The following is an 18,521-nucleotide window of genomic DNA, read 5'->3' on the forward strand; positions in this document are numbered from 1 at the left end:
GAACTCTCTTCGTGGCTTGCAGTCAGTCACCTTCTCACTGTACCCTCACATGGCAGAGAAAGAGAGAGAACGAGCTCTCTGGTGTCTCTTCTTATAAGGGCACTATTCCTATCATGAGGTCCCATCTAAAGCTAATTTACTTCCCAAAGGCACAATCTCCAAATACCATCACATTAGGGAGTAGAGCTTCAACATACGAATTTTCAAGGGAAACGATTCAGTCCATAGCAATGGACAACTGATTTTCAACAAGGCTGTACAGAAAATCCAATGGAGAAAGAATAGTCTCTCCAAAAATAGTACTGGGACAACTAGATATTCACACACAAAAGAATAAAGTTGGTCCCCTTCCTTACATTACACACAAAAACTAACTCAAAATGGATCACAGACCTAAATGTAAGAGTTAAAAGCATAAACCCAAAATATTCATAGAAGAAAGTATAAGAATAACTCTTTGTGACCCTAGAATAGGCAATGGTTTCTTATCTACAATAGCAGGAGTACAAGTGACAAAAGAAAATTAGATAAACTAGGCTACATTAAAAAATCTAAAACTTTTGTGTTATAAATGACACCATCAAGAATGTGAAGACAACCCACTGATTGGGAGAAAGTGTTTGCAGATCATATATCTGATAAGAGCCTAATATCCAGAATCCATAAAGATCTCCTATAACTCAATGATATAAAGACAAATAATCCAATTGAAAAATGGACAAAGGATGTGAATAGACAGTTCTCTAAAGCAGATATATTTCTCCTCTCTCAGGATCAATCTCAAGCAGAAATTAGCCTCTCCTAATACTAAGCCTCAAAGACTCTAATACTAATACTTAGCCTCTACTAACACTAATTACTAAGATAATATGGAATTTAAGTTAGAAGGTTATAAAATAGATATGAAAATACATGAAATAAAAACACACACATATGTTTAAAAAATAGGCAATTACATACTAGAAAAAAAGATGAAGAAAGCACTTACTGTAAAAATATTCTAAATTCTGAAGCTTCAAAATTCTCCACAGCAACAGGTTCATGATTTGTTAAGTTATTTGTATGTCCAACAGTATGAAAATAGAAATCAGGAACCCTTGCTAAAAGGACTGCTTTGTGTGCTTTGAACAAAGTACAGCCTATTGAGAAAGTAACATCTGTATGGACTTCTTCTCTTAGAAGCCTATAAGGAATAAAAAGGAACCATAGTTTAATTAGTTAATTAATTAAACTAATTAATTATACACAGTTAATATATAATATGCCCATTTTTATAAAATAAGCTTTAAAAATAACACATAGGGCTTCCCTGGTGGCGCAGTGGTTGAGAGTCCGCCTCCCGATGCAGGGAACACGGGTTCGTGCCCCGATCCAGGAAGATCCCACATGCCGCGGAGCGGCTGGGCCCGTGAGCCATGGCCGCTGAGCCTGCGCGTCCAGAGCCTGTGCTCCGCAACGGGAGAGGCCACAACAGTGAGAGGCCCGCGTACCGAAAAAAATTTAAAAAAAAACACATAAACTAAAAACACAGAGATAACAAAATTAAGTTAGTACGAAAATGAGTTTATTCTCAGTTCATCCAAAGAACATTGTCTAATATTGGTTTAGAAGGCAATTTTCTAAAATTTATAATGAAAACAAAGGTAATTACACTAAAAGAGTAAGACTATTTTTTCAAAAAATATCTTTTCCTTTTAATTCCTTCTACCAATAAAATTTATCTTCTGCTACTTATGTTGATTTTCCTTTATAATGTATGTACTTTAGATTTATTTTGGAAAGAGAACACAAAGTAATGTGATTGTTGACTATTGAATCAATTTTTTAAAATCTTACTAAAACTGAAGCAAAAAAAGTAAACAGTCAACACCACCAGCAAACCACACGCAATAACAGACAATCCAGTCTAGAAACTGGTACGCTGTACTTTGACTACTGTTAAATACCAAGTCTGAAATGCAGGCTTGGCTATCAAGAATGTGACATTTAAGCCCTTTTCCATTGCCCACCCCACAAAATATAGAACTATGCTCTAATCTATTATTAAAACGATGGACTCAAGGAAAGCCCATTCAAATCCCTTTACTAATGTTAGGACATAGTTATGGTAAAGCTCACATGTAAGGTGATAGAAGAACAGAAATCAGCATCATAATAGAAACTGTCACAATGTTTTTTCTGTGTGGTAACTATATATTTCTGCTCTGTAAATGTTAAATAGTACTTCATATAGTATAACATTATCATCAGCAAGTTATATATTCTCAGAGGACTTCTGTATTGCAGGATATAACTAGCAATCACACTAGTACACTACAGGAGGTCCAAGTATGGATAAAGATATCCATTACAGTGAAAGCTTAGAATGTTGCCACTGACACTCACTCCCCCAAGATCCAGTTACTGGCTCCTTCCTCTGATCCCTCCGTACATACCTCTATCACAGCACTTGTCACTGTATCATTATTATTTTTATAATAATAAAATTATATTATTTTAATATAACTAAAATATATTATATTCAGACAATGAACTCTCCAAAGGCAAAAACTGTACCTTCATTAGACAGCAAGAGCTCAATATCTGCTTTTTTGGATTTGGCTGTATTTTACCCTAAACAAAACAAATGCTTCAGAGCACAAAGCTTTCAGAACCTTGGAAACAATGAGCAAATAGATGCATTTTAGTCAATATTTTAATCAATAAGTTATTTCATAAGCGATTGTTAAAGTTATACAAGAATGTATTGGTCTCCCAAACATTAATAAAAACTCAAATTGTACAAATACAAATACACCATTTATTCCTCCTTCCCACCCACCTTCTACCCATCCCCCACTTCTCCCCAAGTGAATAAACAAGCATTGCAGCTGGTAGCCATACAACTGTCACTAGGGAATCTGCCTTGTTCATAATAGATGCTCATGAGTATTCGTCAAATAAAAAAAAAGTTAATGTTTTAAAAAATGTTAATGTGAAAATACAGTGCTTTTTATTTTATAAAACTACCTGTATCAGTTATAAGCATATCTTGTTATCTGTTACAAGTAACAATATCTGACTCAGACCTGCTTAAACATTAAGGAGGGTTTTATTGGCTCATCTCATAATAAACTCTAGAGGAAGGATAGGCTGGAGCAAAGGCTCAGTGGTGTCAAGGCCCAGCTTCTTTCCATCTTATTTCTCTGTCACCTACTGTATTCACCTATCTAAAGCATTTTAGACTACTGATTAAACCCAATTCTCACTAAAAATTTACTGAGCATGTACCATGTACGAAGCACTGGGGACATAAATGGGACTAAAGCATAGTATCTGCCCTCAAGGAGTTTGTAGAAGAGTATGGCTGGGTGAGTATATGAGATTTTTTAGTTGTTTAAAAAAAAAACACACACACAAAAACACTTTTGCTTGTAACAGGAACTTGAGACTTCAGGATCCTATCCTTTCATTGCTGCTAGGATGAGGATAAATTGTTCACCTACTATACTTATGACCTCATTTTCTTTATATAAATTAGATGTATTATCTTCTTTAAATTCATGACACTTCAAGGCTCACAATACAGCCAGAAGAATAGAGCCACTGAAGAGGAGTACCACATCCTTAGAGATTCATCCTAGAAACAGAACAACTTCACTCTCATTTTTTTTTAATGTTGTACATCAATTCCCCCAGTGGTGGAGACAAGGCAGAATCTCTCATAGACAGGCCCAAATTAAAAGGAAATTTTTTTGCTTTATAAAGTTCAGTTTATAAATGGTGGAACCTTAAGTGTGGGCAACAGTAAGCACTTTTTAAATGTAGAGTGCTGCACAACTGTTATTAATAGTAATTATGTTTACACTAGTTCAATAGTTCTCAAAGTGTGACCCAGGCCAGCAGCATCACCTGGGACCTTGCTAGAAATGCAAAAATCTCACGCCCCATCCCAGACCAACTATATCAGAATTAAGGTCTGGGTCTCAGTAAATCTAAGCTCTCCAGGTGATTCTGATGCACACTAAAGTTCAAGAATCAATGTTTTGGTGGAAATGGTAACTAGCTAGGGAATATTTCTAAGCTTCATTTTCTTTATTAACTGAGATGACGTTCCTGGATTCACTATAGCCTGAGTTAAGCTTCACAACAACTCTCCATTTGCTAGAGTCCTCATGGGAACTGGGAATTGCTGGGAGTTGCTGCGGGCTGTAGAGTATTCTAGGAGGAGAGGGGAAGCCAGGTTGTGATCAGGAAGTATTTCTACGAAAGCATTTGTGCTAAATCGTTTAAAGAGCGCTCAAAAGAGACCTCCAGCGCTCCAGTAATCTGATCCATTTTTACTCATTCTAAATAGATACTCAAAAAATTAAAAAAATATATAAAAATATATATATAAAATAAATATAAAAAATAAATATAAAAATATATATATCTAATTGTATCATTTTTCTTAGAATTGTTTGAGCTTATAAAAAGTTGTGTAAGTTTCAGGACCACGAAACCTGTATCCACCCCGACATTAGCGAGTCTTTCAAGACTTAAGCCTACCCGTGTTAGAGTATTTTGGCATAAACTGGTGCTGCACAGAACTATGACGGTAATTTTGGTTTTCTTCTTTAATCTGGTACGTGGTCTCCGAGGTGCTCTGGATTGGTTATAAGGGCGAAAGAATCCTCTTTGTAGTGAGGAGACCAGTGAGCGTCCTGCAGTGGCCTGAGGTGAGGCGGACAAAGCAGGGAGGGATGGAGAAACCGAGGAGCCACAGTTTCTGGTACGGAGGTGGGCGCCTTAAGAACTGAAGCAGCCTGAGTTCCCGCCTCCTCCTACCTGAGCAGATCCTGGCTGAGCTGCTCCGACACCATCGCCTTCAGCCGGCGCCGCTCACTGGGCCCCTTCCTTTGCAAGCCCTTACTGGAAACTCCAGGGGACTCCAGAAGTACCACGGGGGCCACGCTATCCTCCCCACGGCGGGCCATGTTCCACAAAGGTACGGCGGCGCCCCGCAGGCCCAGTACAGGGTCTCACTTCCCCGCCTCTGGAAGAAACGGGCGTTTCATACCGAAAGCTCTGCTCCTACCCGAATCCGCCCCCTAAAGGAAAATGCTGACGCCTCTCGTCTCTTTGTTGACGGTCCCTTATGGCTGCCGAACCTCAGTCACGGAGAATCTCGGAGACCCGAACAGCGCCGGCACGTGACCCGGGAGGGTGTGCGCAGGCGTAGTAGCTGTGTTTTAACCCCGCCGGCAGGCGCTCCGCGCAGCACTGCCCAGGGAGCCAACTGTTTTGCGGAGCTAACGAGGTCCGCGCTGCTAACCAGGTCTGCGCTTTATCCCTATCCCCCTGCTTTCCAGTTGGTGCTAACCAGTCATTTAAATAAATGTTTTATCAAGAACTGAGTTCAAATCAACCAGTGCAGCCTTTCAGCACTTTGTCTTCCTGGGGTGTCAGCGCTTTTTTTCCCAGGAAAGACAAGTTCACTAGACCTTTACTGCGGCGCGTCACACTCCTTCACTTACTGCTTTGGGCAAGAAAAATTGGGGGTGTGAGGGGCGCGGGAAGAACTTCGTAAAATCAGCAGGAGTTACAACACTCCAGAGCCCCCTGCAAAGGGTATGGTATAATGTCTAGAAGACTCCTTCCCCTTCTAATCCAGGGAGTGGCTCATGTAACTGCTCTTGGACTTAAGCAGAGAAATGTCAGTTATATTCCCCCACTTTGCATATAAAGCTATAAAAGTTATGAGGTGGAAGAAAGGAAGTAATGTTGTAGGGGTAGAGCCTTTAATTGACCAAGGAATTGGGTGGATTGATGAGCTATAGAATTTTGAAATTTTGGTGTGGAGAAAAGAGCTGGAGCGAAATTACTTAAAAAGTCTTTTGTTTTTTTATTTGATTACTTCTTCCAAAGGAAGAAGATTCAATCCTTCTGCATCATTCAGAAGCTCTGCACAAGGTAACAAGTACATACTAATTGCTTGGAAAATATATGGATATTGTACCAGAAGATTGGCCAAGTAGTAGCCATTTCTCCAAATAATGACCTTCTCAATTGTTCAGATACCTTAATTATGAATATACTGGATAACTGATTTTTAATCATTCCTATAGAAAAGAGGAGTGTCAAAGATAATATGATAGTTAATATTTATTGAGTGTTTTTTAGGTGGGAAAATTGCTCTACCTGCTTTCTGTGTATTAACTCAATCCTCACAACCACCATTTAGGCTGGTACTGCTATGAGCCCAATTACAGATGAGGAAGTTGAGGCATGAGAGGCTAGATAACTTGGTCAAGGTCACACAGCCAGTAAGTGGTGGTCTAGGTATTAAAACCCAGACAGTTCAGTACAAGATTCTTTCCCTCCAAAGTCCTGTAATACTTCTACCATGCCCCTTTATCAGCTGATGAAGCAAAAATTAGGCTACTCTCTGGTTGGGAATGGATGACAGATGGTTTCTGGTCCATGTAAATTTTTTTTTTTTTTGTGGGCCCTCTGGTGTGAGGTCACTCCTGCCTGGTTCCCATCCCCTTTGTGATGTGGGCCCTCTGGTGTGAGGTCACATCTGCTGGGTTCCTCACCTTTTAATGATGTGGGCCCTTTGGTGTGAAGTGGTTAGTCCATGTAAATTTAATTCTCTTAAACTACCTTAGGCAGCTTAGGCAGCTTTGTGAAGTAATTGAAGAAAAAGTACCCTGTTAAAAAACAAAACAAAAAAATAGTTTTAGGGCTTCCCTGGTGGCGCAGTGGTTGAGAGTCCGCCTGCCGATGCAGGGGACGCAGGTTCGTGCCCCGGTCTGGGAGGATCCCACATGCCGCGGAGCGGCTGGGCCCGTGAGCCATGGCCGCTGGGCCTGCGTGTCCGGAGCCTGTGCTCCACAGCGGGAGAGGCCACAACAGTGAGAGGCCCAAGTACCGCAAAAAAAAGAGAAAAAAAAAGAGTTTTAATGATGCTTCACATTCCACCATTAGAGATTTTTTACTTAAAACATTATTTCTATTTTAATTAATTTATATCGGTAATCATTTACACCTTAATGTGAGTGAAATTATCAAAAATTTTTTCCTCAAAGGCTTTATGATCAGGAACACTAGAAAGTCCTGGGAAGCTAGCAACAGGAGCTCTGAAGGTAAACACTGCTAAATCCATAATTTTATTTAGGGTTGGCCTTAACTGTGATCCTTATGTGTGAAATATAAGTTTAGGTAAAATTGCCTTGGAAGGCAAAAAACTCATCTAAGTACTACAATTTCATGAAAAAAAGTGATTCTCTTAGATGTATTTTTTCTTTCTTTAAAAATGTTTTCAAATGAAGCATTTCAAACATACAAAGAAACAAAGAGAGAGCTACAGTGAACCCTGATATACCCATTACCAAAATTCAACAATTATCAAGATTTGGGCATTATGTTGTATCAGTTTTTCTTTCCTTCCTCATCTTTTCTTCCTTTCTTTATTCCTTCCTTCTCTCCTCCTTCCTTGCTTCTTTCCTTCCTCCCTTCCTCCCTCCCTCCCTCCTTTCTTTCTTTCTTTCTTCCTTTCCCTCCCTCCCTTCCTTCCTTCCTTCCTTTCTTTCTTTCTTTCTTCCCTTCCTTCTAAAAATTTTAAAAGTAGAGCCCCAGACACCATTTCATTTTCTCCTATATACTTCAGTTTGCATCACTAAAAACTGTACATTTTCTTACATAACATTACAAAACCATTAATGGTATTCCTTATAAATCGACAATAATTCCATTTCCTATGTAGCCCATTGTAAAATTTTACCAACTGTCCTAAAAAATATGTTTTACAGTTGGTTTGTTTGAATCGGTTTTCAAACAAGATACAAGGTTACATTTGGTTCTTACATCTCCTGAGTTTCTTCTAATCTCCTGTATTTTCCCTCATGACACTGACATTGTGGCAGAAGCCTGAGCAATTTGAGCTGTAGAGTATGCCACATTTTAAATTTGCCTCTTTGTAGCATCACGCACTGTGCTCATCTATCCCATATATTTTCTGTAAATGGAAGCTGTTTTTAGAGGCTTGATTATATTCAGTTTCAATTTTTTAGCAAAAAACCTTTCTTTTTTTTTTTTTTTTGTGGTACGCGGGCCTCTCACTGTTGTGGCCTCTCCCGTTGCGGAGCACAGGCTCCAGACGCGCAGGCTCAGCGGCCATGGCTCACGGGCCCAGCCACTCCGCGGCATGTGGGATCTTCCCGGACCGGGGCACGAACCTGTGTCCCCTGCATCGGGAGGCGGACTCTCAACCACTGCGCCACCAGGGAAGCCCAGTGAAAAAAAAACTTTTATAAGTGGTATATTAGTTTTCTATTGCTGCTTTAACAAATTACCACAAACTTAGTGGTTTAAAAAAAGCACACTTTTTTTAACTTTCAATTCTGTAGGTTGGAAGTCCCACATAGATCTCACTGGGCTAAAATTCCTCTTTGGGCCGGGCTGCATCCCCTTCTGAAGGCTTGAGGGGAGAGCTTCCTTGCCTTTTCCAGCTTCTCAAGGCTGCCCATATTCCTCAGTTCTCGTCTCCGCTTCTCCAACTTCAAAGTTAACAGGTTGAATCCTCCTCACATTGCATCATTCTGAACTCTTCTTCTCCTTCCTTCTTCCCTCTTTTAAGGACTGTTGTGATTACTGGGGACCAAGTGGATAATCCAGGATAATCTCCTTTTTTTTAAGGTCAGCTAATTAACAACCTTAATTCCATCTGCAACCTTAATTCCCCTGCCATGTAACCTAACATATTCACAGATTCTGGAATTAGGAAATAGACATCTTTGGGGGCAGGGGGAGCAGGGCAGGGGGAGCAGGCATTATTCTGCCTCCCACAAGCAGTAATTCATTTTGAATCCTGTCAGAAGGCACATAATCTTTGGTTATCCCCATTTTAATGTTGTTAAAATGTATCATTAATTTTCATCTGATAGTTTTGTCTGTTGATGACTCTTACTTTAATCAATTAACTAGGGATTACAAAATGATTTTATAATTCTATCATTCTTTCTACATTTATTTGCTAGAAATTTGCTGGAAATCTTCTGTAAAGAAGAATTTTCCCTCATCAATGAGAAATACTGGATATCCAGAAATACACTTCACACTGCAAAGGCAGGATAAATGCTTAATTCTCTTATTTAAATTATCCTTTTTTCAAAGGCCCACTCATATTATGGAAGGTAATCTGCTTTACTCAAAGTCTACTCATTTAAATGTTAATCTCATCTAAAAAATACCTTCACATCTAGAATAATGACTGACCAAATATCTGGGTACCATGCCCTAGCCAAGTTGGCATAAGTTTAGAAAATACTCTTCTCCTCTTGTGTATCTCCTTTACTCTCACACCACTGTCACACTCACAGTATTTCTGACACCAAATGTGAGGGGGGGGTTTACACACACCTAGCAATTCTGTGACACCAGATGGATGTCAGGCAATTTAACTCAATTCTGACACTATCTATGTGGAGACAGCATCCGATCCAACAGATTTAAGGCTCAGTCCCACAAGACTGCTCCTCCTTCGGTTGCCAATTGCAACGCCAGGTTGTTACTATGGTTCTAACCAATCATCTAGAAATATAAGGTTCCCGCAGTCCTATCCTTGGGTTCAATTAATTTGCTAGAGCAGCTCACAGAACTCAGGGGAACTGACTGACTTACTGTTTGCCTGTTTATTATAAAAGGATACGATAAATGATACAAGTAAACATCCAGTCGAGAGAGGAAAAGTATTGGGTGGGCCAAAAGGTTTGTTCATCTTTTCCTGTAAGATGGCTCTAGTAGCACTTAGTTGTCTTTATCATTTGAAACAATTTTGTTAGATTGTATGTGACAGCTGTCATATCAGCGTGCATTTAAAAAAAGACCTATCAAAATTGGTGAATTTTTGTGTAGCCATTTTAATATTGAAGATAGAAGAAAAAAAGCAACATTTTCAGCATATTATGCTTTATTATTTCAAGAAAGGTAAAAATGCAACTGAAACACACAAAAAATTTGTGCAGTATATGGAGAAGGTGCTGTGACTGACTGAACACATCAAAAGTGGTTTGTGGGGACTTCCCTGGTGGCACAGTGGTTAAGAATCCACCGGCCAATGCAGGGGACACGGGTATGAGCCCTGGTCTGGGAGGATCCCACATGCCGCGGAGCAGCTAACCCGGTGCACCGCAACTACTGAGCCTGCGCTCTAGAATCCATGAGCCACAACTGCTGAGCCCCCATGCCACAACTACTGAAGCTCACGTGCCTAGAGCCCGTGCTCCGAAACAAGAGAAGCTACTGCAATGAGAAGCCCACTCACTGCAATGAAGAGTAGCTCCCGCTTGACACAACTAGAGAAAGCCTACACACAGCAATGAAGAACCAACGCAGCCAAAAATAAATAAATTAATTAATTAATTTTAAAAAAAGTGGTTTGCGAAGTTTCGTGCTGGAGATTTCTCGCTGGATGATGCTCCATGGTCAGATAGACCAGTTGAAGTTGATAGTGATCAAATCGAGACATTAATTGAGAACAATCGTTATACCACGCAGGAGGTAGCCAACATACTCAAAATATCCAAATCAAGCACTGAGGATCATTTGCACCACCTTGGTTATGTGAATCGCTTTGATGTTTGGTTTCCACATAAGTTAAGCGAATAAACCCTTCTTGACCATATTTCCACATGTGATTCTGTACTGAAACATAACAAAAACATTCCGTTTTTAAAACAAATTGTGACGGGCGATGAAAAGTGGATACTGTACAATAATGTGGAAAGGAAGAGATCGTGGGGCAAGCGAAATGAACCACCACCAACCACACTAAAGACTGGTCTTCATCCAAAGAAGGTGATGTGTATATGAAAGGGAGTCCTCTATTATGAGCTTCTTCTGGAAAACCAAACAATTAATTCCAACGAGTACTGCTCCCAGTTAGACCAACTGAAAGCAGCACTCGACAAAAACATCCAGAATTAGTCAACAGAAAATGCATAATCCATCAGGATAACCAAGACCGCATGTTTCTCTGATGATCAGGCAAAAACTGTTACAGCTTGGCTGGGAAGTTCCGATCCATCTGCCGTATTCACCAGACATTGCACCTTCAGATTTCCATTTATTTCGGTCTTTACAAAGTTCTCTTAATGGAAAAAATTTCAATTCCCTGGAAGACTGTAAAAGGCACCTGGAACAGTTCTTTGCTCAAAAAGATAAAAAGTTTTGGGAAGATGGAATTATGAAGTGGCCAGAAAACTGGCAGAAGGTTGAATATGTTGTTCAATAAAGTTCTTGGTAAAAATGAAAAATGTGTCTTTTATTTTTACTTAAAAACCAAAGGTACTTTTTGGCCAACCCAATATGTAGGAAGGGGCATGGAGTTTCCATGCCCTCTCCAGGTGTGCCACTCTCCCAGAACCTCCATGTGTTCACCAACCCAGAAGCTCTCCAAAATCCATAGTTTGAAGATTTTTATGGAGGCTTCATCCTATAAGCCTGACTGATCATTAACTCTATTTCCAGCCCCTCTAACCCTCTAGAGAATGGAAGGGTGAAGATTCCAAGCTTCTAATCATGAGTTGATTTCTGGTGACCAGCCCCAATCCAGGAGCCCACCAAGAGTCATCTCATTAGAACAAAAGATGCTCCTATCACCCAGGAAATCCCAAGGGGTTTAGAAACTTAGGAACGGGGATCAAAGACCAAATATTAGAACTAAGGATGATCCTAATACTCTTATCACTTAGAAAATTACAAGGGTTTTAGGAACTCTGTGCCAGGAGCTGGGGCAAAGGCCAATATACATTTTCTATTATTTCACAACATATACAAGGAACCATCACAGTGTCAAAGTATGCATATTTAGATAACAAAAATGTAAAGAAATACAAGAAGTGAAACTATAAAAGTCAGGAAAGCAGTTTAAATTTGGGAGGAAGAAAGAGGTTGTAATTATGATTGGGGGCATAGAGGAACTTATAGGGTGGCTGGAAAAGTTTTAATGTCTTGAGCTGAGTTAGTTGCAACAGTGTTTATCTTAAAACAGATTATATTCATAATATACAATATGTAATAATTATTATTAGCTACAGATTTGTTTGGTATAGTTTTTAACTGTAAGCACTTTACAATAAAAAGTTTAAGTGTTACCTGTTACAGATAGAGAACTAATGGTTACCATAGGGGAGAGGGAAGGGGGTTGCAGTTAGGGGTAGGGGATTAAGAGGTACACTATTATGTATAAAATAAGCTACAAGGATATACTGTACAACACAGGGAACATAGCCAATATTTTATAATAACTATAAATGGAGTATAACCTTTAAAAATTGTGAATCACTATATTGTACACTTGTAACTTATATAATATTGTACATCAACTATACTTCAATTAAAAAGTGTTATATATTAAAGAGGGTTTAAATAAAGCAGTGTTTAACATTTTGAAGTTAAAAGGTAGAATATAATGAAGTAATGACCCTGACATTTTGTATAGCTCACTATCTAATTAGAGATAATTTCAAACTTCAGTGAATATTTGAGTAATAGTACCCTTGTTTGAGTAAAGATACATCTTGGTAACTATTTTTAAGTGAAAATCTCTTATTTAAATGAATAATTTCCATTACCTTTAAAAAATCATTGTATTTGAATTACATATGCATGCATTATTATCATGGAACTATCAAGCTGGGGGGTTGTTACAGAATGAATTATTTGTGTCCTCCCAAAATTCATATGTGGAAACCTAATCCCCAATGTAATGGTATTTGGAGGTGGGGCCTTTAGGAGATGACCAGGTCTCAAGGGTGGAGTCCTCATAAAAGGGATTAGTGCCCTTATAAATTAGACCCCAGGGAATTCCCTAGTGGTCCAGTGGTTAGGACTCTGTGCTTTCACTGCTAAGGGTGCAGGTTCGATCCCTGGTTGGGGAACTAAGATTCCACAAGCAGCACTGAGCAGCCAAAAATAAAAAGTAAAAAAAATATAAATACATAGAGACCCCAGAGAACTCCCTCTGCCCCTTCTGCAAGGTAAGCCCACAGTGAGAAGACATCTATGAATTAGGAAGCAGGGTCTCACCAGACACTGTATCTGCCAGTGCATTGACCTTGCAGCCTCCAGAACTGTGAGAAATAAGTTTTGGTTGTTTAAGCCACCCAATGTATGGTAGTTTTGTTATAGTAGCCTGAATGGACTAAAACAATGGGGATTATGAAATATCACTTATCCATCTCCTTTTTTCAGATCAGAACTGCATGGAAATTATTTCAAAATAATATGATTTTTTTTCTTTCCCTTTCCTTAAGTTTTTCCATCTGCTCACCTTTCTCCCACTCTTATCTCTTCTTCCTTTCTACTCTTTCAAAATACCAGGAAGCTAACTAATGACCCTTAAGCTTAGGGGCCCCACTTGTACAAGCCCTTGCAAAGGTCTAGTAGGGTCCCTAGGAATGTGTCTACTTGGGTATGTTTTTGTAAGGTCTGCATAAGTAAGAGATTTTGACTACAAGTGATCAAGACTCTTCCCCCTTAGTCATATATCCCCTCATATCTGGTGGCATTGAGTGGCTGTAGGCGTTTTGAGGATTCAGCCACAATGAAGCTGAGTTGGGGATACAGTAGTTTGGGTTAGCAAGGCATAGTTATTGGTTCAAAATCACTTCCACATCTAGATAAGTTGTTGCTCCCTGTCCTGTTGTAGGAATGGCTTCTAGGAATACTTCACTGATTCATCCTACAAGGTGACATGAAGGGGTAGGGCTCAAGGTCACATCACTATGTGAAGATGTCTTACAGCAAATGATGCTGGAAGTACATGGATAGTGAAGGAGGTACACAACAGTAAGCAGAAGTTTCATGGGTGCCTAGTCAGAACAAAAGAAATGTTCTCAGTAATGCAAAACATTCGACTATAAACACAAACTTTTCCTTTTTGGTGAGGGTCATACATAACAGAATTTATCAGAATTCCTGTATTTATAACCTATGTTTATTATATTAGCTTTCTTTTCTCATGATTTCCCATTCTAAATAATCACTTTTATACCTTAAAAATAAATAAATAAAGGGCAGCTATGCCATATATAAGTGTTTCAATGGTATTCCCAATACTATATCTTCCTGATGTTTATTTTTATTTTGTCTTGTACAATAAGAACATTTGGGCTACTTTGAGAAAGAGCAAGGAAGCATTTATGCAGCAGATCCTTTTTGGAGGGAAGAATAATGGTAACAAAGTATTTATTTATTGCTAGTAGAGCTCTTTTTTTGTTTTTGCGGTACGCGGGCCTCTCACTGTTGTGGCTTCTCCTGTTGCGGAGCACAGGCTCCGGACGCGCAGGCTCAGTGGCCATGGTTCACGGGCCCAGCCGCTCCGCGGTATGTGGGATCTTCCCGGACCGGGGCACGAACCCGTGTCCCCTGCATCGGCAGGCGGACTCTCAACCACTGCACCACCAGGGAAGCCCCAGTAGAGCTCTTAATGAGGTATTTTCTCTGTAAAAATGAGGGAGAGGTGGTGGGCTGTAATATTTCTCTGACCTTAATTTAGCAAAAAGAAGGCCCTTTATTTCACTTATTTTTTTCTTACTTTAAGCAGAATAAAGGCATTAACTAGAACCATGCTGGGTGAACAAAGTTATAAGCAGATATTTTTCTACTTTTAGGCCACATTGAAACAAACATACTACCTGAAGAAGAAAATTAGGTACTATAAAATCAAATTGAAATATATATTCCTTAAGCACATTTTAAATATCATAATTAAGTGCCCAGGCCACTTAGAGTAAAAACTATTGTGTCTTTCCTCAAAGGATAATTTTTATTTCAACCTGGATGTTAACTTTCACCATTTTCAGGGCTGCCTTTAACATCTGAATACAACCATCAAACCTGTACTTGCTGTGGTAATGAATATATATAGGCTGCCTGGAGGTCTAAGTATGAACTAAATAACTTGGCATATCCTGGATGCTTCAGGGCAAAGTTCTTAAAGGTCCTGTATGAAATGTACTCTGAGTTCTGTCCAGCTATCTATCGAAAGAGTCTGGAAACATCAAGATTTGGCACTCCAAAAGCTGCCCGAAGTATAGCAGCTAACTCCTGTTCGGTTATGAAACCATCACTATCAAGATCAAAAAGCTTAAATGACATGTGCAGAATCTTTTCAGTGTCGGCAGGATTGCATAGAACAGTCAGACCTATCACATACTCTCTGAAGTCTATGCTGCCATCATTATTCCTGTCAAAGAGGGCAAAAAGTTGTCTCAAGGGCTCTGAAATTGGGAGTTTCAAATAGTTCGCCAACTCTGTAATTCCTATCTTCCCTCCTTTTGAGGCAGCCGCAATTGTAGCACATTCATCCAAACACTGATGAATATTATCCCAATCTAACTTTAATTTCTGGCTAATTTTTGTAAATTCAACCAAACCGCCTTCCATGGGTAGTCGAAGGTTACCTGCAGAAATCATCAGTCTGCAATCTTCATAAGTGTGATCTGTCACAGGCACCCCAAGAGCATTGGCCATGATGATCCTCACTGTATTGGCAGAAAGGACGGGGTCTTTTTTTTCTCGGTCATTTGGGATATAAACGGGCATAAACTCAACTTCTACCCTGGTGAAGAGTTGACTCAGGGTCAATATACAGGTCTGGAAGCCTGTAAACCCCTGCCAGGTCCAGGTCACGGTGTCCAGGGTGTTTGGCTACTTGAGCAGCACTGGCTGCACAGGAACACCTGGAGAGAAGGCCCCTAGTTTAAAGTGACCAGACAGCTGCGGTTGGTACACACTCCTTCCAGGAAAATCAGGATCTGTGGCCACTTCCTATCAGATGTCACTGGCCTCAGGATTTCCTCCCGGGTATTCTTCCTCGAATTGGGGTCATCTCAGGTCACAAGCACCGGCTGCGTTGACAGTAAGAATTTCCCAGCCACCGGGATACGCACATTTTGACTCGCAGAGACCACCGAGGGGAACCCTGCTACGACACAGGCGACTGCGTCAAAGAAACTGGAGTGCGGTGCTGCAACGAAGATGCGGGCCTCGTCACTTTAACCAGGAACCCTGCTGAAAAAAAGTCACCTGAAACAAGAACTTGAGAGTTGGCTGCACCAGCCTTCTTCTCCAACTTCTGGCGGGCTTGGTTGGTCGAGCACGACGACCTATGGTGGAAAGCGCAGCCACCGGCCAGAGGAAGATGAAGAGGACGGCGATGTAGGACACGCGCACCGGCACCAGCACAGCCCCCATGAGGACGATGTAGGCCCAGCGCCACGCGCTGATGTGCGTCTGCTGCGTGAAGGGGTTGTCCACGGCCGGTGGGTACAGGGACTTGCTTGTGTCTTGGCTGAGGGTGGATTCCAACACCGCAGCCTCGGAGTCCGAGGTGGGCTGTGCCATGAAGCCCACTGTTCCTTAGTCTCAGGACGCCTGTAGCTTGGATCTGGGGGCGGCCCCCGGAGTATACCCCTGCCCCATATTTAAGTGCTCTTTCCGTTCGCACAATTAGAACTCTTTGAGGCAACTGTGGGTTAATAGACAATGATATATTACCTTTAAAGTAAGAAAAATCAAAAATGGTAAATGATGTAACAGGAGAATTAGAATCATATCAACAGCACAATCTTTTTTGCTTTTTGTAAATGGCCTCCTTTTGACATATATGCTTAATAAATTATTTTCACATAATTTCTGAAATTTACATTAAGCATATTTATATACCTACTAAGGATGAATTAAATAGATGAATATTTATTAGTCACAATTTTTTAATTTAAATGCCATTACCAGTCAAGTTTACTTACAGTGAGATGCTTTGGCAGTTGGTAAGTCAAATTCATTTACTCTTCCTACAAATGGATCTCTTTATGCTAAGAGGTCTAACTGATGGCAACCTTGAGCCTTTATATCTGTTACAAGTACTCTTCTACATCCACTGAAAATTAGAATACATCCATTATCATAGGCCAGGATTACCCGTGGCACGTTTTGATGCGTACTGTTAATATTAGTCCAGATGAACTGGTCAGCATTCCAAACAGACATAAGTAACAACAACGAGAAACCTTAAAATCACCTTTGTCAGAAACACGTTTTCATTAAAATAAGTCAGGATTACTTCATTGTGTCACCACACACGGTCAATAAAGTCTTGTTCCTTCCTTTGTTGCTGCCCTTTGAAAACGATCAAGAGGGAAGCATAATTCAAGTTGGTGTGAATGAGGCTCTCTGCTAAACCTTGTAGCATTTGCTGTATCAAATATTCCTGTTTGCTAATTTAAATTCCTCCAGAATTAAAAGTCAAATTTTAAGTTTCTGAAAGATGTTTCTAATTATTGGAACACAACAGGTTACCCATAAAACAGAAAGAGCAGTGTGGATACCAAAGCCGGTTAAACAGAATGTGATCTAAGTGGAAAGATTATGGGCTTTACAACCAGATGGATCTAGGTCAGATCCTGGTTCCAACCCTCGTACTGTGGGCACTGGCCAATCTCATTTTCACATCTGTAAAGTGGTGATACTCCCTACCTTGCGATGTTATAAGGCACAAGTACTCCCTACCTTGAGATGTTATGAGGCACAAGTACAATGTACATAGAAAACTGGGCTTTTATTGGTAAATACACGTTGCTAGGATACAATGATGAGAATTCTTAGGGACATTCCACTTTCTTCTGTCACTATCAGAACTAGGCTTAGTGAGGGAAACATTCCTTTCACCAGCTTAGTTTTATTTGGGAACACAGTTGTAGTCTTTAAGGAGCCATGATTTGGCAGTGTTACAGGTTGTCTCCCGTGCCAGATGAGAGCAACCGAAGAGAATGAGTAGTAATCCCTTGAGTTGGTCTCATCCTCTATTCTGTAATTCTTCCTGCCATTTTTTTTTTTTTTTTTTTTTTTTTTTGGCCACGCCGTGCGGCTTGTGGGATCTTAGTTCCCTGACCAGGGATTGAACCTGGGCCCAGCAGTGAAAGGGCTGAGTCCTAACCACTGGACTGCCGGGGAGTTCCCTTCCCACTCTTATCTGTAAGGCTCATTAATACTTTTGAACGCTTGTTTGATTTAACTGCATTCTGTATATGGTTCTTAAGGGAAAGATCAACATTACCATGCCATCTTCCTTTCATATTTCCCGCACAGTGCCTAGCAGTGTATCAAATATATTATTTATTCATTTAGCAAATATTTGAGTTCCCACAATGAGTCAGGCTCTTATTCTAGATGCTGGATATATGTCAGTTAATAAAGCAAAAATCTCTGCCCTGTGGAGCTTAGATTCTAGTGCACATAGGAAGTACAGTATTCAATCCTTGTTGCATTAAATGGGGCAAAAGCACATTTTGATCTTTTTTCTAAATCTCTCACCAATTTAGCTGAAGAATTAAGGCAAGTAATTTAATGGATCTGCTTCCCTACAATGTTTAATAAATATATATGTATATATAGAATCTTCATATCCTCTTTTGTTACTCTTCCCAGTGTAAGTAGTATTTATGGCCTATTTTAAGATGCACATTCATCTTGTCATATCTGCCTTCAAACTA

The 18,521-nt window shown here is 40.0% G+C and overlaps 2 protein-coding genes and 1 long non-coding RNA gene across 8 annotated transcripts in view; 1 reads left to right on the forward strand and 2 right to left on the reverse strand.

Annotated features, from left to right (window-relative positions):
* Window positions 1-5,166, reverse strand: part of BTBD8 (BTB domain containing 8) — a 108,151-nt gene extending 102,985 nt beyond the window's left edge. The window contains exons 1-2 of one of the 5 annotated variants that reach the window (XM_049714038.1): window positions 4,810-5,166; window positions 989-1,183 (exon numbers count right to left, since the gene is read on the reverse strand). In XM_049714038.1, coding sequence (XP_049569995.1) covers window positions 989-1,183; window positions 4,810-4,958 — 344 coding nt within the window. In that variant the 5' untranslated portion in view covers window positions 4,959-5,166. The remainder of the gene's footprint in view (window positions 1-988; window positions 1,184-4,809) is intronic. The other 4 variants (XM_033432672.2, XM_049714024.1, XM_049714034.1 and 1 more) reach the window with 4 other exon arrangements.
* Window positions 5,167-5,180: 14 nt separating this feature from the next.
* LOC125965329 (uncharacterized) lies at window positions 5,181-14,938 on the forward strand. 2 transcript variants are annotated; one of them, XR_007479081.1, is made up of 3 exons: window positions 5,181-5,299; window positions 5,890-5,934; window positions 14,832-14,938. It is a non-coding gene; the product is annotated as an uncharacterized LOC125965329 (long non-coding RNA). The 2 variants fall into 2 exon arrangements; XR_007479082.1 differs by lacking the exon at window positions 14,832-14,938 and adding an exon at window positions 7,053-7,075.
* LOC101289522 (lysophosphatidylcholine acyltransferase 2B-like) lies at window positions 14,758-18,342 on the reverse strand. The gene is given in 4 exon segments (XM_049714441.1): window positions 14,758-15,737; window positions 15,740-16,026; window positions 16,028-16,909; window positions 17,051-18,342. Coding segments are annotated over 3 exon segments (1,512 nt in total). The 5' UTR covers window positions 16,375-16,909; window positions 17,051-18,342; the 3' UTR covers window positions 14,758-14,859.
* Window positions 18,343-18,521: the final 179 nt, after the last annotated feature.

This window comes from Orcinus orca, chromosome 1 (genome assembly GCF_937001465.1).
Source record: "Orcinus orca chromosome 1, mOrcOrc1.1, whole genome shotgun sequence".
NCBI classification, from domain to species: Eukaryota; Metazoa; Chordata; class Mammalia; order Artiodactyla; family Delphinidae; genus Orcinus; species Orcinus orca.